General features: G+C 42.2%; 4 protein-coding genes across 5 annotated transcripts; 1 reads left to right on the top strand and 3 right to left on the bottom strand.

Annotated features, from left to right (window-relative positions):
• Window position 1: 1 nt before the first annotated feature.
• On the bottom strand, window positions 2–830 carry gjz1 (gap junction protein zeta 1). The gene is given in 4 exon segments (XM_075457562.1): window positions 2–272; window positions 274–635; window positions 637–767; window positions 770–830. Coding segments are annotated over 4 exon segments (705 nt in total). The 3' UTR covers window positions 2–121.
• Window positions 831–1,350: 520 nt separating this feature from the next.
• Window positions 1,351–5,095, bottom strand: znf668 (zinc finger protein 668). Its single transcript, XM_075456707.1, has 2 exons — window positions 4,996–5,095; window positions 1,351–4,365 (listed from the first exon to the last, which is right to left on the bottom strand). Exon 2 carries the CDS (start codon window positions 4,340–4,342, stop codon window positions 2,324–2,326), a length of 2,019 nt encoding a protein of 672 aa, XP_075312822.1. The 5' UTR covers window positions 4,343–4,365; window positions 4,996–5,095; the 3' UTR covers window positions 1,351–2,323.
• Window positions 4,668–14,470, top strand: znf646 (zinc finger protein 646). Of its 2 annotated transcripts, none has more exons than XM_075456706.1 (4): window positions 4,668–4,790; window positions 6,743–9,536; window positions 9,731–10,807; window positions 11,200–14,470. In XM_075456706.1, exons 2-4 carry the CDS (start codon window positions 6,946–6,948, stop codon window positions 12,095–12,097), a joined length of 4,566 nt encoding a protein of 1,521 aa, XP_075312821.1. In that variant the 5' UTR covers window positions 4,668–4,790; window positions 6,743–6,945; the 3' UTR covers window positions 12,098–14,470. The 2 variants fall into 2 exon arrangements, with proteins under 2 accessions (XP_075312821.1, XP_075312820.1); XM_075456705.1 differs by lacking the exon at window positions 4,668–4,790 and adding an exon at window positions 5,519–5,697.
• Window positions 14,471–14,588: 118 nt separating this feature from the next.
• LOC142373454 (tumor necrosis factor receptor superfamily member 12A) lies at window positions 14,589–22,918 on the bottom strand. The gene is made up of 5 exons (XM_075456708.1): window positions 22,509–22,918; window positions 17,685–17,783; window positions 17,129–17,272; window positions 16,556–16,604; window positions 14,589–16,156 (listed from the first exon to the last, which is right to left on the bottom strand). The coding sequence occupies exons 1-4, from the start codon at window positions 22,588–22,590 to the stop codon at window positions 16,564–16,566; spliced, it is 366 nt and encodes a 121-aa protein (XP_075312823.1). The 5' UTR covers window positions 22,591–22,918; the 3' UTR covers window positions 14,589–16,156; window positions 16,556–16,563.
• Window positions 22,919–23,085: the final 167 nt, after the last annotated feature.

The raw sequence follows: 23,085 nt of genomic DNA, 5'->3' as shown, positions 1-23,085 counted from the left end.
ACCTGTGTGCTATTGTTGTATATAGTTTACATACATAAATAATGTGGATTTACTGATTCATTAAATGGGCACCTCCATAAGTCTAAAACAAAATCTGCAATGTAGAAAACAAAGTAAACTCTTAAAAGTTGCAAATGTAATGAATAACTGAGTACATACAAAATAGGACTGAACACACAATAATCACACCTGAGATAGAGGCCAAAGCATAAATAAACATTTGTTTCTCTGGGGCGGGCCTCACAACACAGATATGTACCTCTGAGCACATATTGTGTGCTTTCATATGAAGCGTCGCTCAGGGCTGGCAGGTTCCAGTAAAGTAAAACAAACACAAACCAGCCTTCAAGCAGAATACGCAGAATAATGCTGAGCAGGTAGACGCCGACCACGCCCCTGTCTTTGTGGAGATCTATAAACATCTTCTCTATTGGGTCTGGAGCCACAGCCTGAGCTTCCCCTTTCTCCCGAACCTCCATTTCCACATCTGCCTTCAACTGGGAGCGTCTTTTTAGGGTTATTGACCAAAGGTGTGAGGTGAAAAGCTCAGTGAGCAGGACAGAGATGATAACCAGGACGAAGATGAAGTTCCAGGCTATTATCATGGGTTTGTGGAACTGTTTATAAAAGCAGTTTATTGGTGCAGATGATGTCTCTTGTGCCATTGCATGTGAAGTCAGAATCCAGTTTGGTGAAAGGCAGCTGAGCAGGGAAGACGATAACAAGCCAAATGCACAGGAAGCCAAACCACAGGGAACGGCACTTGAGTTGGTGGTGGCATCCTCCGCTGTTCTCATGATGGGGATGAGACCTGTTACTAAGGCTGCCATTGTAACTTTTACTAGGATTGTAGGATTGAGGGGGGGGGGGGGTCACCTATAAGTCCCTCACGTATGTTTTGACACCAAAGCCTTTCTTCCCTTTTTATGATAACCCAGCAGGGAGAGGGCATGATGGGAAATAGAAAGTGTTTTTTTTTTTTTTTTTAAACAGATGGTGTAATGTTTGCATTAAGAGTTTTCTGATTTTTAACTAGACGCCTCCCCCCGACGCCTGGAACTCTGCAAATATTGCCTCAGCATTTTCAAGACGCACCATTGTCAAAATGTTTTCAAATATTGCTCAACATAAGGATAAAGCTGCCAATTTACAATTAAAGCTAAAGGTTTAGCCTCTAAGATCAGAGGGTGAGGAATACAAAGTCTTGGTGAACAGGTTTAAGTTTTACAGAAAACACTCAGATTTAGAGGGTCATCTTTAAATGGGTCTTTTTTTTTTTTACACATAAATGTACAAAACAGAAATTATTTACAAGAAACAATTAAATAATCTTTTTATCCAACTTCTCTCTTATTCACTAAAGGAAATCACGACAGTATACACGACTCTTAAATAAGAAGCGGCATAAAAAACTTCAGCAACAAAATGTCAATTTTTTTTTTTTCCCCTTCAAAGATGTCACAGGAAATCTGCACAGCTGTTTGTATGCATCCATCTTAATGCATTTGCAGTTAAAACTGCCCTTAATGGCAGGCAAACGTAGAGCGTATGAGAGCTTACCTTTACGAGTTTCAGCTCGCTAATGGAAATAATCAACTCTAGATGCACAGCCACTCTTTTACGGGTTCACGAAATGGCGCTCTCATAAGTGTATGTGTGGCAGTTTCTCACCAAATGCTTTGCTGACATGGTGTTGCTCTATTTTTGTGCTAACATCTCCCTACACACACACAAACAAAATGCTACTGCATAAGAAATACAGCATGAAAAGGGATTTTTTTTAAAACAGGCGAACACATGGGTTTATTGGTATAAAATAGTCATTTCTGTGAATAGGCTGGAATGACACTGACCTCATCTCATCCAAATAACTTGTAAAATAATCAAACAGTATTAGAGGTACAAATCGTTTGCTCCAGCACTAAAAAAAGAACAATACATTTCAGATTACAGCCGTTTGTAAAAAAAAAAAAAAAAAAAGTTGCTTACCTGAAATTACAGGTATTGGTTTTATTGATCATTTTACTGTGAGCAGAATAAATTGTGTGATTACAGCATTGTTATAAAGTGAATACAACAGTTAAAATAAGATCTTATTGAGGGGTTTATAGCACAGTTTAAACGATGACTCTCAAATTACATGGCAATACAAATACTTTGAGCAAAGTTTTTTTTTTTTTTTTTTTTTAATAAAACACTTTTTTTCCCCTCTTTTTTAAAATCAGACCCATCCATCATCTAAAATGATAAAAGGCCATTGCCTTAATATATGTGGAATTAAAATTCCAACACGTTTATTTAAAAAAACAAACAAAAAAAACATTTAAAGTCCCTCTTCTTTAACCAAATACTCTGGAAGAGTGTGAAAAGCAGTCACCGGCACGGTCACTGGAACTGTCAGAGCTATGGTGCTGGGTTCCACAGTGGAGGCAGACACCTGGCTGGCAGGTGGAGGAGAGGGCAGTGGGTCTGTGTGAATGATGCTTATGTCACCGAGTTGTGCCGCAGTTGGTGCGGCGTCTGCATGAGTCCGTAAGTGCTTGCGAAGGTAGGCGGCAAACAGAAAGGCTTTGCCACAGTGCGGGCAGCTGTGAGGTTTGGTGGTGGAGTGGATCTTCTGATGCTTACGCAGCCCAGATTTGTTCAGGAAGCCTTTGCCGCAGCTGTTGCACACGTGTGGCCTCAGCTTCGGATGCTGCTTCTCGTGCTCCTGCAAGTCGGCCAGCTGTGCAAACTCTGCATTGCAGGTTTCGCAGACATGCGAACCCAGTGGCACAATTTTAGTAACGGAAGGAGTTGAGTCAATGGAATGAAGATTTTCGTGGGCTTGAACTTCATCCCAGGTACCAAATGTAGCATCACAGTGAGTACAGGAGAACTGAGGGAGAGTTGTGTGGGCAGTGAAGCCGGAGGCGGATGCAGCCTCGGTGTCTTGCTGTTGTTGTTGTTGTTGTTGTTGTTGTTGCTGTTGCTGCTGCTGCTGCTGCTGCTGCTGCTGCTGCTCAGACTGATCAGCAAGGTGAGTTCTTTCATGTTTGCGCAAGCTGGAGGACACCACAAATGACTTCAAGCACTCCTCACATTTGAAAGGCCTCTCTCCAGAGTGCACACGCCGGTGTTTGTTGAGGCTGGAGCGCTCAGCAAACGACTTGTCGCACTCCGTGCACGAGAAGGGCCTTAAACCTGTGTGGACAAGCATGTGGCGCCGCAGATCCCAGGATGCTACAAAGGCCTTGTCACAGCTCTGGCATTTGTACGGCCGTTCTCCAGAGTGAACACGTTCGTGCACGGCGAGATCAGCCGGCTGCCGGAATCGCTTGGAACACTTATCACAGGGATACGGCTTGAACCCCATGTGAGCGCGCTGGTGCCGCCGGAAACTGGAGGGGTCGGAAAACATTTTGCCACACTGTGGACAGAGGAATGGCTTCTCACCAGAGTGAGTGCGGAGATGAGACTGGTAGGAGGACAGCTGAGTGAAGCCTTTTCCACACTGCTCGCACTGATACGGTTTATTCTGAGAGTGAATACGCTGATGGCAGGCCAGGGAGGAGGAGCGGGAGAAGGCTTTGCCACAGTCCGAGCACAGAAAAGGCTTTTCTCCAGTGTGCGAGCGCTCGTGGTTTTTCAGGTCCTTCAGCTCTGTGTATGTTTTGCCACACTCGTCACACGCATACGGGCGATGGCCCTGGTGGTTCCTTCTGTGTTTTCGGAACACTGAGGGATCGGCAAAGCTCTTGCCGCACTCAGCACAGAAGTACGGCTTCTCTCCAGTGTGAGAGCGCTCATGCACCTTCAGTTTGGATAGCGTGGGGTAGCTCTTGGAGCACTGAGGGCATGAGTAAGGACGCTCTCCACTGTGCTGCGTCATGTGGATCCTCAGGCATATAGCCTGCATGAAGGCCTTCCCGCACTCTATGCATACAAAAGGTTTTTCCCCCGTGTGAGAGCGGCTATGGTTGCGTAGCTCTGTGGATGTCTTGTAAGCCTTGTGACAATCTGGGCACTGAAAGGGGCGCTGAGATGAATGCGTGCGCTCGTGCTTTGAGAGTTGAGCCTTGCTTGAGAATGTTTTGGTACACTCAGAACACGCGTGTTGCTGCTGATGCTCCTTTGCATGCACTGATAACTTGTGGCTCTGAAGAGCTGACAGACTCTTGAAAGTATTGGTACAGGTAGAGCATTTGAAGAGGCATTTGGCTTTCGGAGGCCTTCCCCTGCCACGTTTTTTCGCAGGCTGATCCTTCACTACTTCTTCCTCCTCTTCGTGGCTCTCTTCATCCTGAACAGGAGGGATGTGCTGCTCTGCAAGCGGTGGACTGCCAGGCTGAGGAGAGGCCATCTTTTCTTTTCTTTTTTTTTCTACTGCAAGAAGATAAAATAAAAAACATTTGTGATAATCATAATAAAAAAATAAATAAAAAAATCAAGATTAACTAAAGAAACAGGATATGAGACCAAGATTTCTCCACAGACAGGATGCTAAATCCCTTTAATAGTTAAAAGGGTGTTTTGCAGCTCTTCAAATGACAGTAGCTGATAAAGAAGCAGGGAAAAAATGTAAATTGCTCAGTCACATAATCAAAGAAATATGAGGGTATGCATTTATTCACAAAATGGCTGGCATTAGGACCTCAGGGACAATAAGCTAACCGCTTTCATGCCAGAGGAAGTTGGCGAGGCAATGTCAGAGATCATTGTGCCCGTCTCACTGACATGTACCCGACTAGAGACAAAGATCAATCATCTTAAGTCAACATGATGATGATGCGAAGAGCGAGATTCGCCATGTACGTATTTCTTTGTGGTAGCTTACGTGCAACACATTTTTACTAACTCAAAATGGCTGGCTTTAGGACCGCTGGCTGCGGCAATTCACTCGACAGTGCCATCATCATCATCATCATCATGAGCATAGACATACGGTTATGGATAAAGCTAATATTACATCTAATTTCATTTCGTGCACATCAAAGAAACGTATGTCATTCTTACCAAAATCAGGACATTAATAGTGGGTCGATAATACCGTTAAAAGCAAGCGCATTTACTGTGAGACACGATGAGTGTGGCTGTCTGGTTGCGAAGTCTCGGACGGCTCTAGGACCATGATGACGACAGCTATCGTTAAGCAAGCCAAGTGTGCAACCATATAATGCGTTTAATGAAAAATGACACATAATAAAATATATGGGGATATTCTAGGTAAAAAAAATTAAGTCTCTGAAAAAATATACGTGTATGGCATGCTTTAATAATGGTTTCCAGCTCATTTTGAATATAAATAAGGCGGTGGCAGAGCTAACAATGTCAGCTAGCAAACATAGCTGTTTGAAGCAGCCAGTATAATTTACTTTAAAAGATTTGCAGAAATCAACATTTTAGATTTCTTTTTTGTTTGATTGTATTTGTTTGTACGTATCTTAGCTGCTTGTTTTGATACTAGTTATGCCAAGCTTAACAGTCCGTGGCGTGAGGAACTAAAGCCTTAGTGCGCGTAGGTACTGTTACGTGGGAAATATTTCGCAGGTGCACATTTCCTGTTTCCTAGCAACAAGAGCAATGTGGAAATGGGGATGGAAGAAAAAAAGACAATTGGTTGAAAAAGGGGGCTTTTCCTTTATATAGAAATGTTCATTTTAAATTATGAATGAAGAATAATATCTTTGTAGTTTACATTGAATCGTACTGCTGCAGGTATTGGATTTTACGTGTTTGCTAACGCTGTGATTCTGCTTTCTTGCTTTTTGGTGCAATGTTTGTTTAGCTAGCCTTAACAATGCTAGCTGGTCGCTAGCGTAAGCTCACTGCTTTCTACTTGCACGCTCTTGCCCAAAAGTTTATATGGAGACGTTTTTTATATAATTTCGAAAAAGGAAAAATACGTTGTCAATATATTTGTAGCCTTGAAGCATTGCTTCCCTGGTTTATTTACATAGCTAGTTCAGTTAGCCTACCACTGCAGAGATGTCAATTCTGAATATGTATTAAATTACAGAGACGCGAACTAATTTATTGTTAACTTATGACATTTGACTACTTTCCAAATATATTTTCCAAACCAGGTAATATCGGTGAAAAGTCCTTTACAGGCTGTTTGTGTTTCCTCAGTTTGATAGTGAAGCATATCGACGTTGATTATATTTTTAACTGCCAGTGAACAAGCTTTACAGTGTACGGTAATCTTGGAGCCCTTTTTCTGAAATCAGGTGGAAAATATTTATTGAACTGCCAACACTGAAAGGTGTTCTTGTCCAATGACATGGCCACCTGCCTTTGTGTTGTTGGATACTTCCAGATGTGTTGGGCTTAGTTGCACAAAGTCACGTGCATTGATTTAATAGGCAGACAGTCAGAGGTGCTCATACCACTCAATAAAACTCTATCTAACTCAACACTTAAAAGTTCTCGCAAGTTCTGCTTAACAAATTGAACTTTTCTGCTTGCAGAGACAGCCCATTGTAAGCAAATCTACATTGAACTGGGTTGCATTCCATTTTGTCACTTTCATGACCAATAAATGATAGTAGGATGCAACACATATCCTTATCTTCGTATAAGCTTTTCAGCAGGAAGGATATGTTCAGATGTAATTGTCAACATTTTGATCGGTAACTTTACATATTTTTCTCAGAAATGTTTACAGATCACACTTGCTTTTATTTTGTAGGCTGATGAAGTGACTGTTATATGTAGATCCTACCCAACACTGACTAACAGGCATCTCCTCTGTCATCAACAGCTCAGTTTGCCGGCTTTTGCCAAATTGTTTGGTACCATTCCTCAACAACCTTTGTGCCGTTGCCTCCCTGGACATTCCTTGGATCTTACTGTAAACAACTGGATTCCTTTTTTGTATGGAATAGAAAAGGCATCTAATGCATTTCCATCTCGCACATTTGCAAACTTTGCATCCTCTGGACTTAAGTCAATTATTATCTTGTAATGGCAGTGCAAGACCCTGGCAGGACAACAGGCTTCCCTTGCAAACAATGTGGCCTGGTATGTCCCAATATGCCCAGCCTGCTTGAACACATTGATGCTCATTATCACCAAGAGGAAGAGCGCAAATTTAGATGTGAACAATGTGGACGTGGTTATAGACATGCTGGCAGTCTAACTAACCACAAAAAGACTCATGAGGTGGGTTCTTTTCAGTGCACCATATGTGGGAAAGAAAACTCTAATGCCTCAGCCCTGAAGAGTCATCTCCGGAATCACACCTCATTGAAAAAGTACTCCTGTGCAGAGTGTGGAAAAGCTTTTCGTTTGGCATCTCAGCTGGCTACGCATCAGAGGGTTCATCTTGCCAGGAAAGCAAAAGAGGAGTCATATAGAAAGATAGACATGGAATTTTTCACACAAGAAACAGAAAATGATCAGCCACATCAACTTAGTGAGCAGTCAGAGAATGTTAAGATTACTGCAGAAAATAGCCCTTCTGAGCACAAGATGGAAGAGATTTGTTATTCGCAATCTGAGTCCTGTGATGATGCAGTAAATAGACCATTTAGGTGTGATTTATGTGACAAATCATACATACACCATCGAAGCCTGACCAATCACAAAAAGACTCACCAAGTGGGAACGTTTGAGTGCACAGTGTGTTTCAAACTATTTAATAACATGGCTGCCCTCTACAGCCATCAGAGAACTCACAAGGCAAGAAATGAGACAGAACACAGTTTGACAGGTGTGTCTCAGGCAGGCACGACACTGGACCAGTTCTCACCTCACAGCCAGGATGCTCTGGTAAATTTTTGCCATTTGTGTCAGGTACTTTTCCCAAACGATGAGGAGTTCCAGGAACACATCCAAATGCACAACTCTTCTTCTCTATCATTTGGGCCTCAAGATTCTTTGTCAGAGAAGCAAAATACATCATACGATAACAGTATTTCTTCGCCTGAGTCAAATTTTTATTCATCTCCTATAAACAGTTTTCCTACAGGGGCATCAATAGATAATCCCCTAAGCTTTGATCTGCCACAGGAGAAGATTACAAGTAATGGTCATGTGTTCTCGGACTGCTGTATAGATGAGAAATCGTTTTCCAATAGCCCTCAGGCAGAGCCCCCAGCCATGGACACAAGCATACACAGTACCGCATTCATGCCTGCACAAAACAATAACGGCGCTATGAAAACTGAAGAAACTTCAACTGTAGATTCTGATGAGCGCCCCTTCAAGTGTCAAATCTGCAGTAAAAGCTATCGGCACTCTGGGAGCCTCATTAACCACAAAAGGTCACATCAGTTGGGGACCTACCAGTGCTCCGTTTGCAGAAAGAATTACCCACACCTGGCCGCTCTCAAAAGTCACCTCCGTCTGCACAAAGCTCAGCCGTCATCTTTCAGTCTCAGCGCAGAGGGAGACTGGCTCTCCCCAGAGCCTCTGACTCTGGATAACAACCGGCAGGGCTGCTTCTCCTCCCAAAATGAGCAGGAAGACGGCGTCCACACGGTGCTTGGTATCGATCAGGAGAATGGAGCTGACCACAGCAATGGAGCTTTGTACCAGGGGCAGATTAATCAGGACTTTTCCCAGGATATGACTGCTAATCTACCTCACAATGAACACCTGATGCAGCGGCACATGTGTGCAGACTGCGGCGAGACATTTGCAGATATTGCAGAGATAAAATCTCACAGTTGCCCGTTGCTACAGCAGAATGAGGCTACTAGAAGTGAATATACCAACAGCTTTGACTTCCAGGCGAGTAATGGTCATTGTACTATTGGAAATGCAGAAAGAAATGGGGAGTTCCAAGGCCCGAATGGTAGCCACAACCAAAGTTACTTTGAACAGAACTTCCTTGACAATGTGAGCAGTGCTCAGCTAAATGCTGGGAGAGAAGAGGATGATGCTGATGAGGATGATGATGGTGACCTTTATCAGTGCTCTATATGTGGCAACAGCTACACCAGTATGAGGGCTCTCAGGAGCCACCTCCGAGGGCACACGCAGTCCAATGGTACTCCTGCAAGCTCAGGGCCACCTTCCATGTCCTCCCATGAAGAAGTGAAAGATGAAGAGCCAGAAGAGATGATGATCTGTAGTACATGTGGGGAAAGTTTTGCCAATCGGCAGGATTTAATCACTCATCAGCTTCTACACAACAAGGACCAGGTAGACAACGTAAGCCATTTGCCAATGAACAACGACGTCAAAGAAAGCAAAGAGGAAGCACGGATAATCTGTGGCAGTTGTGGCATCTTCTGCACGAGCTACAATCATCTTGACAACCATGGCTGCACAGTTGAGAGGAAAGATGAGACAGCGCACTGTAAAGAGGAAATAAAAGTCAACAATGTCGTCCGGAATAAAAAGATGAGTCTCGCCAGAGAAATTGTTGACGTTGAGGATCGTCAGTACAAGTGTGATCAGTGTGGGCGGTCGTACAGGCATGCAGGTTCCCTCCTCAACCATAAAAAGTCCCATAAAACAGGCGTGTTCAGATGTCTCATCTGCCAGAAACGCTTCTACAACCTGTTGGCCCTTAAAAACCATCAGAGATCCCACTTTGATATTAAGAGGTTAGTTCCAGCAGGAATTCCTTACATTGAGACGCATGTTCAAAATTTGCTAATGCTTGAAATTTTGTGTAACAAAAAAAAACAATGTTGCCTATATACTTACTAATGTGTTTGGCCATTGTGAATTTACATGTGTAGAGTGTTGCCAGTTTTACAATCGTCGATTTAACCATATACTTTGTCTCCTTTCCCAGGCATACTTGCCACGAGTGTGGGAAAGCCTTCAAAATTCAAAAGCAGCTCTTGATCCACCTCAAAAGGCACAAAGAGAATCAAGCCAAAATCCAGGAACTCAACAGTCAGATTCAGGCACTCATGCAAATGAATGGGACCAAATCAGATGGAAGAACGCCATCCCTAACTTCGAATGCCAATCGAGCTCTTACCTCAGTTCGGCTCCGCAAGCGACTGCCTGAGGAGAAGCCAGGTAAAGCAAAATTGGAGACCTCAGTTAAATTGGAGGACACGAGCGACCAACGACCTTTTGCATGTGACCAGTGTGGCCGTACATATCGCCACGCAGGAAGTCTGGTCAACCACAGAAACTCACATAAGACAGGTGAATATTACTGTTCTATTTGCAACAACACTTACTCTAATCAGCTCGCCATGAAGAACCACTTGCGGACCCACTTTGCATTTAAAAAGCACTTATGCCAAAACTGTGGAAAGGGCTTTAGAGGAAAGAAACAACTATTGGCTCATGTCTGTGCAGACCTCAGAAAGGATGGGGCTGGAGGCAGGAGGGGACTCAAATCTAGAGCCTTCAAGTGCAAAGAATGTAAGCAGGCCTTTCCCTCGGTTGAACATCTGGAAGCACATACCTGTGAAGGACCATCGGACAGCAAGGATCCACAGTCAAATGCGTCTCCAAGTAAAGAGGAGCGGCCATTCACATGCAACATATGTAATCGCAGCTACCGCCATGCTGGCTCGCTGTTGAATCACAAAAATACCCACAAGACAGGACACTTCAGTTGCACCTTCTGTTCTAAGCCCTTCACTAACCCAATGGCTTTACGCAATCACACACGCATCCACACACAGAAGAAAAAGTATGTGTGTCTCACATGTGGAAAGGCCTTCCGCCTCGCCAGCATCCTACACAACCACCAGAGGGTCCACAATCGGGTGCTGAGTCACTTCAGCTGCCCTTCATGTGGAAAGAGCTTCCAGGGCAGGTCCGGCCTGAAGAGGCACCGCTGCCGCAGAGGTCAGAACAGCACAAGATTCGGAGTCCAGCACTCGGAGAGGGGAGACAAATGCTTCATGTAAGTTAGTGTCGCTGTGAAATAAGTTCTTTTTTATCAGTCATCTTAAGGATAGTTTAGAAAATGTCTTCCCTGGTTTAATTAAGCTGACGAAGCATAATTTTGAACACAGATTTTCCCTCAGAAACTCCTTGTATATATGTCTGCAGTTTCTGCATGTTGTTGGCTTTATACATACGTAAAGAGAAATGGCAGTTCAGAAGCGCCTGATATATGTTTTCACTAGTTAAGTAACAGGATTATATATCTCACCAGAAAAAAACAGTTTAGTTTATTTTTCCAGCACTGAAATGTTTTGATTTTTTTCATTTTATAAGTCGTCTTCTGTTAGTTTTACAGATCTGGTTTGAACTGATTATTCAGCATTAAATATTGGAATGTTCTTACTGCAGGTGTGACCTGTGTGGACGCTCCTACCGCCACGCTGGCTCCCTCCTCAACCATAAGAAGTCACATTCTGAAAACCTTCACCACTGTACCTTGTGTCTCCAGACATTTCCCGACCCTGTCACTCTGCAGATACATTCCCAGATGAGGCGTCACTGCTGCCCCGAGTGCGGCAAGACCTTCTGTCTGGTTGCACACCTGCAGAGCCACATGGAAGTGCACTCAAAGGACCAAACTGTGACCTGCAGCCTCTGCCAGCAGAGCTTTCCCGATGTGGCCAGTTACCAGGAGCACCATGACACGCACCACATGGGTCAGGGTCCCTATCAACAAGGTGTGGCTGAACCTGCAGAGAACAACGTCTGCTGGGACTCAGGAATAAATCAGTCCATGGGAATAGGCGAGATGCCCAACCAAGTCCCACCACCTTTGTCGCACATTCCAGAAAGCATCTCTAATTCACAGAGGAGTAGCGACACTTCTGTCACCGAAGAGAAGAGCCACGTCTGTGACTACTGTGGTCGCACCTACCGCCACGCCGGCTCCCTCCTCAACCACAAGAACAGCCACAAGACGGGCTCCTTCTTCTGCTCAGTCTGCCAGAAAGAGTTCACCAACCTGATGGCTCTCAAGAACCACCGACGCATTCACACCGAGCCGAAGCGCTACCAGTGCCTGGAGTGCGGAAAGGCGTTCCGTGTGTCCACTCAGCTCATATGTCACCGGAGGATACACACTAAAGAGAAGCCATTCGCCTGCCTGCTGTGCGACAAGAGCTTCTCCAGCAAGTCCAACCTGCGACACCATCAGAAAATGCATCAGAACACCACCCAGATCTACGACTCCTCTTTTAGTCTGGATGCTAACGCATTCATGGACCTGGACATGGGGTCTTTCCTATAAAGTAGTCCTCCAAAGCATGCAGGTGATCCTCTATTTTAAGTGATTTATCCCTCTATCAATAATTGTAAAACTTGACTTTTTTTTCTGAAAGTGCTCCTTGGTCCTGACAGACGTTCTTTTGGAGGAATGCACTTTTCAGTACCGGCTTCCAGTTTTACCTCTGCAGGAGACGGCAGCATCTCTGTAACATCTCCAGAGTCATCGGTCCACTTTGAATAAGGCCTCAAATGTTTTCTGTAAATATGCAGGAGTCCCGAAAACATTAGTCTCTGCTTATCGCTCTGTAAAAGCCTTACCAACCAAAGTGAGGAGAAAACACCATCCCAGGTCCACGTAAGAACATCAACACTGATAATAATTAACATGTTTTTTAAGACAGTACTGTGCTAACTCTTGGTATTTATTATTGTGTTCAGTGCCTCTGTAAGTTCCTTAAGAAACTAAATATACAAACTATATATATTCAGTGTTAAATGACTCCTTTGGGAATTCACATACAGTAAGGCAAGCCTGTTATTTCTCAGTCAAATACCTCTGGTTGTGTCCAAAGGTCAGTGGCAAAGTGGGTTACTCAAACCAGATTATTAAGTAAATAGATGTAGTGCTGATAATATTCAAGTTCACTCTGAGTGACACTGTATGCTTAAAAAAAAAAAAAAAAGATGTATCTATAATTTATTTGCGTTGATTTTATGTGCACATTTTATCAGAGGAACATTTTATGAATGTTGTAAAAAATGTCCTCTAAAACTCTTGTAGCCTTTACGAACCTTCTCATTAGTCCATTAGTACGTCGTTAGTTCTCAGTTACAACAGGCAGGAATGTCAGCTGCACTCAGGGTAAAAACCTTTAAAAGGAACACACCTGATGTGTAAAACATTGTAGACGGTCACTTTCTAAGTTAAGCCGAGCATTTTTCTCTTTTGTGCCATTTCGACACTTTTGTAGTCCAGTTGGTGTTCGGGTCACTCCAGCATATAGCTGCAGCTCCACTTAAAGTACATGCTGAAATACTTTTGGAACCTTTCCAATCTCCAAATCTGTGACAAACTGACAACTCAAAGCAGTTCTAATTTTACGACTCTGAGATGATTTATTCATTTCCGTGCTTTTCCCTGAGAGTTTCTCCATGTGAAAAAGAAAACAAACACGTATGTGACCTCAGATCCGTTACTCGCAGGTATTAATGTAAACTAAACAGAACCGTATTCGTAGCTTTTTTTCTTTGTTCATTTTTCCTTTTTATGTGGTCCCCAAGTTGTCCGATGTGCCTGTTTGTCTTTCAGTGTTTTTTCTTCTTTTTTCTCCACATGAGAACTCTAGCAAAAGTGGACAGATGGGCTTTGTTCTCGTAACAAACTTAAATCGTGTTTTTCATGCCTTATACATTGCGTTTCATGTCTGTTTGCGTTGAGGCCTGGCCAGAAGTACAATATACCTCGAAAGCCTTGCTTACCTAACAACTGCTACTTATTGCCTCATGCAGCTTCATTGCAGAAAATACACTGTTATCACCCAAACTCGCAGTTACAAAAGCCACATAGCAAGCACGAAGCATCTGTGTTGGGATCCTTGCTTTAGTCCGTTTCCTCCTCTCTATTGTTTGCACATGTACGTAGCCTGAGGAGGACAGGAGGACCATAATAATTCAGTGTATTGTTTGTTGAGTTAGCTGCTCAATAATTCACCACAGCAGGTTTGCGGGTTGTACACTTTTTAAGCAATATGATCAAAGTGTCATTTCAGTGCGTGAAGTGAGGATATTGTTTCTGAACGCGGTGGCATGAGATTTAGTGTTCACCCGCTAGCATTAATGTGCCATTTTGTTACAATATTTATTATCATGTATGTATCTATCAATGGTCACGATTTAGATTACCTCACTGTCCCATTTTTGTAGACCACGGTAGCCTGTGAAAATGGGAAAGAACACATGCACATTTTAGTTCAAACTTCAGATGTACTTACTTTTGTACATTCTGTTCCCATCTCCTGTGGCACTTAACGTCGGCTCTCCTCTGTCGTTGTCCACCATCGCAGCCTGGAATAGTGTGTTTTTAATTTCAGAGCTCTGTAAATTGTAAATCAGGATGAAAATGTTCCTGCGATCACTGTACACTGGCAGCAAGATTCTTTTTCTGCAGGGAAGATCTGATGGATTACAGTAGATATTGTGTAATAAAGGAAGCATCTACCACAAGTTCCAATTTATTGCTTTTTCAGTGCTTAACAATATCTGCCTCGTACTCAGTTGATATTTCTAGAGCTATTTTGTCACTCCAAAGTGTAGATTTTTACTTCTTTGTTAGAAATTAGTTTAGAATGTAAGAAAATTATTCAAAGTATAGTGTCACTCCATTAAAAGACTTGGAAAATACAGTGTGTTTGTTTCTTGTTCACACTCACCAGTTATGAAAAACCTTTTTAATATAGAGACATAAAAAGCTAAGGGACACGTGATTTGCAGATTAACAACACTTGTAGCATGGATGAAAGTTGTCTATTTTATTGGGAAAATACATTTGCTACACAAAGCAGTTTATAAGTTTAAAGTAAGTAAAGGAAGCCAGTGCATGTACAGTATATGAAATCAGAGGCAAGAGAAAGAAGCAGAAAATGTTAGTTATTGCTCAGTAACGTTGAGGGCTGGCCTGGTGGAAGTTTCACAAACATCTTCACTGGAGTCCCTTTTAAAATGTGCTTTTATTCTTGCAGTTGGTCCATAGCAACACTGCAAGACGCTTAAAAATAAATAATATAAACATCTTTTTAAGAAAAAGGGAAGAGAAAAAAAAAAGTATCTATGCGAAATGATTCCATGATGTTGCTGCCAGAGGGCAGGCATTTTTCCCCACAAGCAGACAGATCAGAAGAAATGACCTGAAACATTGTCAGTGATAAAATATCACAAGGGTTTCTCATGAATCCCATGCTGCGTGATAATCTCATAGAAGACGTATAAAGAAAGTGGACGACGACAACCCTGTCCAACAAGGTTCTTGCTGCTCTCAGTTGCTACAAAATTACAAAAAAGAAAATCTTCACAATTACAAACATACCTTTTTTGGCTTTCTGGCTGATCTGAGAGAGTTTGTACAGGTCAAGGTTACCAAGCCCTGTAATTGTGAAACTCCAACAAAAACACTGTAGGTCATTTTCTTCACTACAGTACATTCCTCGCAGCAGTCCCAGATGTTAGCAGTTTGGGATCATATGTCTAGTGTTTCAAGCATCCCGTCCAACAAGTACTGGGACGGTGATGTGAATTCTTGGGTTGTAACTGACAAAACTCCATCTCATCTAAAACTTTGTAACATCAGACGTGACAAAAATGGAATGACCCGAAAAACAGGATCTGTGTTGGTCTCAGGAGACGCAGTAACAGTGCATGAGTACAGTTTGTTCCCTTAATCTACAGCTTCATCACTGCATCAGGCTGCTAAAAGAACAGGTACGTGGACGTACTGGCAGGGACGAAGTCTAGCATACATTTCACCTAAAAGTAGCTACATTCAAATGGCCTTAATGTGCCAAACAATATATCTCACTAACTTGTACTTTTAGAGGCTGCTGTTGTGGTTAATGAGGAGCAGATAGACTCCGTTTAGGCCTGCTGATTAGCACAGGATCAAACTGCAGCCCGGCTGGCAGCCTGAGCCGTGTTACATTCACTGGGGTCCAGCTGGTAAACAGCACGATATATTACATGAGCATGGTGTGTAGATTTATCTAGAGTTGGACATCTGTAAACCCACAAAGGTCCTCCAGAGTGGAATCTCAATTAAATGGAATATAAAGGCACACAAATCCTGAAGTATGTATAATGTTGCTATTCCTACAGAGGTGAAGATGTTGCTCTTTGCAAGTCCTGTGATCACCAGTAGATCTACACTGAGCTGGAGAACTGAGCATATCTCTACACCTAACAGTCTAATAAATTAAAATAGTCCAATTCTGGCCAAGGTACACCGTAGAGTTAAGGTACACAGTTCATCGTCCAGAGGCTCTTCTGTCTGGCTCCTTGCTTCTGTCACTTCCCTTTCCAGAGGATGATGAGGCTGTGGAGGCCATGACAGTGATTCAGTTCTCTTTGTCACATCATGTTAAACTATGCACAGTTCACATTTTGTAACAAACAAGACATGGACTTGCAGTCCTTTGTCAAAACCACAAATAAAAATAATATCTTGTTCATGATTCTCCGCACGAGATTTTTCTTTATGTTTTAATCAGAAATATTTTGTAAGAATGTAGCTACCATGGCAAAGAAAGACAACACCTCACACTAAAACAGTCTGACACAGCAGGTTGGCATGTCTCATTTGCAGACTATTGCCCACAGTCTGATTGGAGTCAGACAGACTCTTTTGCCATGAAAGGTTGTTATTCAGGCTTTGATTAGAAATCACATGTTGGTCACACATATGCTGTTTACGACAAAGTAAAAAGATACTTACTCAACTGTTTAAGCTTGATAAAGTGGCCCTGCGGTCTCTTCAATGGGTTCTGTAATAAATCAAGACAGGAAATCATGTGCACAGGTGTTCCCAATAACAGCACTGATGACTCTATTATTCATGTACACAATACCAAGAGCCTGGCAGCACAGATGAATGGAATTCAGCCATCGATATTGTAATTATTTACCCCTGTGCTTCTCCTGCTGTGTCATGTGAAACAGGCCTTGTTGTCTCTCAGAACAAGGGAAAAGAAAACACCCCTGGCGAATTGTCAGTTGCTTAATACTAGAGACACTAAAAGATTTTTTTGGAAGATAACCTAACCTTAGAGTGATCCTATTTCTCTTTTCTTTTTATCCTTGTTGGCCTTGAATGCAACATGACTAAGGTTCTATTAGACTAGTTATATTTTAAGTCAACTTTCTTTTAAAGCAAAACAAAAACAAATTCAAGTTCAATGAAAAAAAAAAAGAAAAAAAAAAAAAGGAAATTTTGTATTACTTTACACAGATGTAATACTCCATATACAGTTTGGCTTCGCAAAAGCTACATTTTTCTCAGGAATCTTACCACGTAGAGGTCGTTTATGTGACTTGCGTCGATGCACCATGACCCCGATGATCAGTGCAGCACCGACCAGAACAACAGCCAGCACAGAAAAGCTGGTGATGGCTGCAAGTTTCCACACATCAGACGTCTCCTCCACAGATTTACCTGTTCAATAGAAAATGACATGCAGTGTCAGATGGAGGACAGGACGCCAGTGGATTGATTAGTTATACCTGAAAGTAGTGCCTGCGTGTTAGTAGCTATAACTGTCATGTCACTGAGCTAAAACTCTGATCTGATCAATGCAGCCTGAAATTATTTTGAGTAAAACAAAAAACAAACTGTATACTACATACAGGATACGAAAATGACAGAAGAAATTAACAATTTTGGTTCATATTGTGGAAACTGAAAATATAATTAGTTGCTACCATCTTTTTTTTTCCACAGTAGGGGCATTACCGTTTATATATTTTATTGACAACTTGTTTTGAAGAAGTGTTCTGAACTGTAATACACCAGAAACACAAACAGAGAAGCAAACCGCAGTAACTGTGTATAAGCCGTGGAGTCTCACATGTGTTGCATGACGGGGTCTTTGGGTACTGCTTGCACGACGCGCAGGGCACACAAACATCCAAATCCGAGTTCCAAAACTCTGAGCGGCCGCACTGACCTGCACACACACAGAAGCAGCTTCGTTTTAGTAGGAATTTCAGATGTCTTTCACAAGAGCACTGCAACTGTGTGTCCAAATCCCACAGTGGAGGATATACCAAATGAAATGGAATGAAAAAGGGATAATGAAAAACACAGGAATCAGAACGAGGTCTTAAACAACACAAAAACATTTAGTGTAAAAAGTAGGACCAATATTTCTTGTCCCTGAGAAGTAGAGCGTGACCTGGTCTGTTGGTAAGTTTAGAACATTGTGTTCTTATTTTTTTTTTTTTTTGTTGCTGTGTTTTGAAATATTTGCTAACCAGATACCAGATGACAGTGGAATAGACAGGATTGATCATCTGAGCCGTAAGCGAGGCGGTGAGTGGGACCTGTTATTTTTCACTTGACTTACTTTGTGGGATTATGCATTTTCTTTCTTGTTGTTTGTAATCATGCATTTGTCAGTGTACAAAAGCATTTTTTTAGGATTTATAAAATACAAAACACTGTAAGAAACACCACGATGTCTTGTTCACAGTTATGTTTTTATGTAAATAGAAACCCATCGAACATCCGTTCGCCTGTATTGAAATAAAATCAAACACCCAGCAGTCACTTGCAGAGAAGATTCGGTTTGGATCACCTCAAACAGTGAGAGTTGTGACCTGGCCATGACACGAGATGAACTTTGTCTTCATATAAAATGAAATTGGGGAAATTCCTCTGAATGAAACCACTGATACAGAGAATACGTCAGTCATGATGGGTTCATGGACCGGCAGGCTGTGTGCGAACAGCAGGATGTGTTTTCACAAGTCTCTTCCTTTGAACTGTTGTGCTGCACATTTGAGAGTTCCAGTGAATAAATGTTTCTGCTACAAGGACAGAAAATGCCTACGTCTGTGGAATTCAATGGAAAGCTTCGTGTCTTTTATGGCAGCCTGGCAGCTTAACTATCAACGCTGTGCAGTTCCCAGATGATGTGCACAGATGTGAGTGGACGCCAACAAACAGTCATTTTAGCCTGTTAATAAAGCACGGTTTCCACTGCATCCTGGCTTGGGTTAAATGGCACTGTGTGTGCAGAGAGCTTCTCTTACATAAGACAGTAGATATAACTACCTCTGAAAAACAATATCACAACACAATGTGAGTCTATTACAATGACTGACATAATAACACATACGACAGCATTACAGGTAATGTCACAAGGAAACAGTTGAGCGACATTGGATAGATAAAGTGATGATAGTCTTTCTTCCTTTTCAGTGTCACACTTGAATTTGCATGGACAACCTGTTTCTTGTCTACCATGATAACAAGGAACTACAGCAAGCCTGAAATGAGTCATTCATTGTGGTCAATTTTACGATCAAATACACAAGTTTTAATCATCTCTGAGAGTAATACCAAAACTAGACGGGTCTGACGTAAACCGAGCTAGTAAAATGACTGTGTGGGAAACTGCAGCTGCTTCAACATCAACAAAGCCACGAAGCGAATATTGTGACATCAAGCTGAGGAGCCGGGAAAAAAAAAAAAAAAAAAAAAAAACGACCCTTCAAAGCAGCGCCAGGACACAAAGTTCTTAGAGACGACACTATAAATTACACTAGATGTGACAGGGTTGCAGAAAAATTTAACCATTTGATTAAAACACTTAACTTAATGTTAAGTAAAAAAAAAAGTTAAATACTTCCTGAAATCTTTTCAGTCTTTTGTATTGCAGCGTGTATGGAGCGGTGCAGCAGTGACATGCAGTGGTGGATGATGAGGTATTCAGATCACTGAACTCAGAGCAACGTAATACAGTATAAAAGGCCTGCATTCATAACCTTTCAAATATGTAACAGTACTAAGTATTATCAGCAAATTCTGGAAAAAAATATATATTCTCAAAACCAATGGAACAGTGTGTTCTGTACTACATTTCACACATTTTTGTCATACGTTTCTTAAGTTACCAGTTCAAGAGGTTCAAATAATCAACCCAATCTCATAAGAAAACGTGAAGTAGCTACATCGTTCCACAGCACAAAACGTTGAAGATTCTAAATGAAGGCTCAAAAATGCTCTCATTATTTTCCTACATGGCTGCAGCTTAAAAACCGATTTGATTAACACTAAATGTTGACACGCCAAGGTTTAACTTCATCATGATGACGTCCGCTTTCCAAATCTCCCATTTGGCCAAAAAGAGGACGCTGGGGATGGGGTGGCAGACGGTGCGAATCCACAAGTTGGAGACTTGTCCTGCATAACCGTCTTCCACACTCCTTAGACTTTTCTACTTTCCCTTTCTCCCGTAATTCCTTTCTGTGCGCTCACCTAAGAATGATTAGGACCAGATGTTAATAGATATATATGTTGCACATGTTCTCTGGTGTGACTGGGCTGTATATCAATGGAAAGTAAATACAGCTAACTGCTAGAGAAACAAGTTCAGTTTCAGAATTAATGGTGACATACTGAAATCATATGATTCAACAACAACTCTTGAAAGGAAACAGATTTGTAATATTAGTTTATTTAAAGTCTCAGTTGCCAGTGGTCACTTTGGTCACTCTCACAGCTCTCCATCATGCTACTATTTTTTTTTATTTTTCTCATCTTCAGCATCTCTGTCAGCAGAACTGGCTGTACTTACTTAATATCTGACTGAACCAACCCTTAATAATAGCATACTAAGAGAGGGAAGCACATGAATTACAATTTTACTATGCTGGGCTTCTAAAAACTGATGGCATGATGGAGTATTAAAACAGTTGTTTTCTCCCGAATCAAAATTAAAAGCACAGTCCATTCCCGTCTGCTTCTTGAGAGATGCAATTCCCAGCTTTTGAAACAGCTGTCCTGCAAAATGTGCGTGGCTTTAGATGAAGCGCAGCGAAATTTGAGAAAATATCCCTGATGACGTTACTGTGAGGCGGTCGGGGTTCGCTAATCTTAGCCTCAGTTGGTTTTTCTCTTAAAGTTTCACCTCGTGCAAAAAATGTCACAGAAAGTCCCCACATTGTACAAGCTTAAACATATTTAGCTGTTCAAGAGGGACTCTTGCATCCAGTGGCAACTGAGAAGTTGGAATTTCTGATCTAGGATCAGAGAAAGGAGTTGGGATTCCCTACTTGGCAACCTGCATAAAGTCTCTAAATCTCGACTTCTGCATTTTGGATTGTTCTCCCCAAGGGGGCAGCCTACAAGTGTTTAGAAAAATATGGTTAGAATGAAAAATTAATGGTTGAAAAAGAAAAAAAAACAACAAAGCAAACCTAAAGACAGCCGGGTTATTTTTTCTTTCTTTGGCCATCACAGGAGCTAAGAACGAAAATGGACTTCAGTGCTTTGTCTCTTGGAAATTCCAAAAACTTTATGAAGATGCGTCATTACATTGTGCCAAGCTCACAAAAAGCTAAGCGATCTTCTGAACTTTACTCTTGAAATATCTTGGATTAACCTAATTTGTCTCGTACCTTAAACCCAGAAGAAATCTGAATTCAAAACCCAGAACAAAATAAATAAGAGCACAGTGTCATCTCCTTAGTATGGTTCATTGTTAAACCAGCTGTGGCCAAAAGCCACCTGCTCAAAAAGTCATGTTTGAGGCATTTTGACCTCTAACTGCTTATATTACAGCCGCATGCTCAGTCCCTCAGAGACTCCTCATCCTCCACAGCCACAGCGGAGCTGGTCTGACTCATTTTAAAGCCATGGTCACTATGAAAATGTGTCACAGTTCTTGTAAGCAGATCTGATTATTTGAGCCCTTAATCATCTGAATGGATTGCAGCTGCAGGGTTCAAAAAGTCACTTGAAGGAAGTGAACCACGACTGATGTTTGATCTCTGTTCAAACCCAAACCTGAGAGGCAACTTTAGTTGATTTCACCACACAGCCCAAGGCTGCTGATGAAACTGAGCTAATCTAAAGGTTTTGAGATTCACCAGGGTTTTTGTAAATGTTTTATTTCTTGGAGTAACTGCACCTTCGCACATTTATGGTGGGTATTTGTTTTTAACTCCCTTTAGATCTTTTCAGTGTGTCTTTCTGAAAATCGTCACGGCACCTAGTCTGACAAAGGGTGTTTTTGGGTGTGGGGTGCTGTATTTTGTCACGAACTGGAAGGAGGTGGGTGTAGCAACAGCTGATGTCCAGATGTAGATGGTAGATGGTTTCACACGAATAAATCGTGGCTGGAACAGATTTTGTTTCCACTTTGTTTAAAAAGCTTTTGGTAACTTCATTGCCAGAGGAAACGTCCCTAACCTGATTCATTATTCAAGATGTTACAAAGCAGGCTGAGTGTGGAGTACCTCCACTGGGAGTAAACCCAGACTTTAGGCTAAGTAAAACAGTCAAATCCACCTTCTTTTGGTCAATAAGAGATACTGAAAACGTGTCTTTGTGCAAAATGGACACAGGCCGGGCTCCCTTTCCATGTGGCCTGTCCTTCTCACCGAGGAGCACGGATGGATGGGGTGAAATAAGGCGATTGGAATGCGGAACCGGTGAGAAATGCAGCTGGTAAAGGAAGCGGCTCTGTAAGCAGACCCGCTATCTGGCTCCATTAAAAGGAGACGGAGACTTCCAGACTCTGATCCATGTTCACAGAAAACAAAGCATCAATTGTGTGAATCAAACTTTAGAGCAGGAAGAAAAGAATAGCCTAGAAGCTTAATCAAGTTGTTGCCTTTGGTCTTTGTGAAAGACAATTCTTTGTGACAAAAGTTATTTTACTCACTTTTCTGCGCGCTCACACCGTGGAGACTGGTCACGGCCGCTATAATAAATCCGCACAGTGCGCAGAGGGAAGCTGAAGCCATGGTGTTTGCGGGTGGAAAGCTGCTCGCTGTCTGCAACACAATTCCCGAAAGTTCATCTGATTAACAATCCGCGCTGGTTTTCAGCATGGAAAAGCGAGCATCAGAGTGAGTCATACGGAGGAGTCTGCGCCTTGTTTTAACAGCGCACACACCCACGCTAAACAGTTCAACTCCTATGAGTCATTTCCTATGTACTGTACTGCTCGGATTCTCTGTGCGTGCTGCCCGACTCACAGGAAACTCCGCTGCCACAATTTGCGGCCGCGTCTCTTTCAGTTCAAGTGAAAGTTTCGATTGAACCGACTCAGGTGTGTAAGTTTCAATCAATAATCACATATTTTCACGGCCGCACCCTGAATTTTTTTTTTTTTTTTTTTGGCCCCCCCTCCCCTAACAAAGTGTGTGTAGTCTGGAGACTCTTCTCATTGTTATTACCACGCCTGTCGACGTCATTCCCCGCCGCCTGCCAAAAAACACAACTCTCTGGCAGGAGTC

Source organism: Odontesthes bonariensis, chromosome 23 (assembly GCF_027942865.1).
Source record: "Odontesthes bonariensis isolate fOdoBon6 chromosome 23, fOdoBon6.hap1, whole genome shotgun sequence".
NCBI lineage: Eukaryota > Metazoa > Chordata > Actinopteri > Atheriniformes > Atherinopsidae > Odontesthes > Odontesthes bonariensis.
Note: the sequence above shows the minus strand (reverse complement) of the source record. Positions and strands in the feature narration are given on the sequence as shown.

Excerpts from the sequence above, each read along its gene's own strand:
- znf668 (XM_075456707.1), bottom strand. The coding sequence starts at position 4,342 with ATGGCCTCTCCTCAGCCTGGCAGTCCACCGCTTGCAGAGCAGCACATC.
- znf646 (XM_075456706.1), top strand. The coding sequence starts at position 6,946 with ATGGCAGTGCAAGACCCTGGCAGGACAACAGGCTTCCCTTGCAAACAA. Across the intron at positions 9,537-9,730 it reads TCCCACTTTGATATTAAGAG|GCATACTTGCCACGAGTGTG; the intron begins GTTAGTTCCAGC and ends CTCCTTTCCCAG. Across the intron at positions 10,808-11,199 it reads AGGGGAGACAAATGCTTCAT|GTGTGACCTGTGTGGACGCT; the intron begins GTAAGTTAGTGT and ends TTCTTACTGCAG.
- LOC142373454 (XM_075456708.1), bottom strand. The coding sequence starts at position 22,590 with ATGGCTTCAGCTTCCCTCTGCGCACTGTGCGGATTTATTATAGCGGCC. Across the intron at positions 17,273-17,684 it reads GACCCCGTCATGCAACACAT|GTAAATCTGTGGAGGAGACG; the intron begins GTGAGACTCCAC and ends TCTATTGAACAG. Across the intron at positions 16,605-17,128 it reads ACATAAACGACCTCTACGTG|AACCCATTGAAGAGACCGCA; the intron begins GTAAGATTCCTG and ends GATTTATTACAG.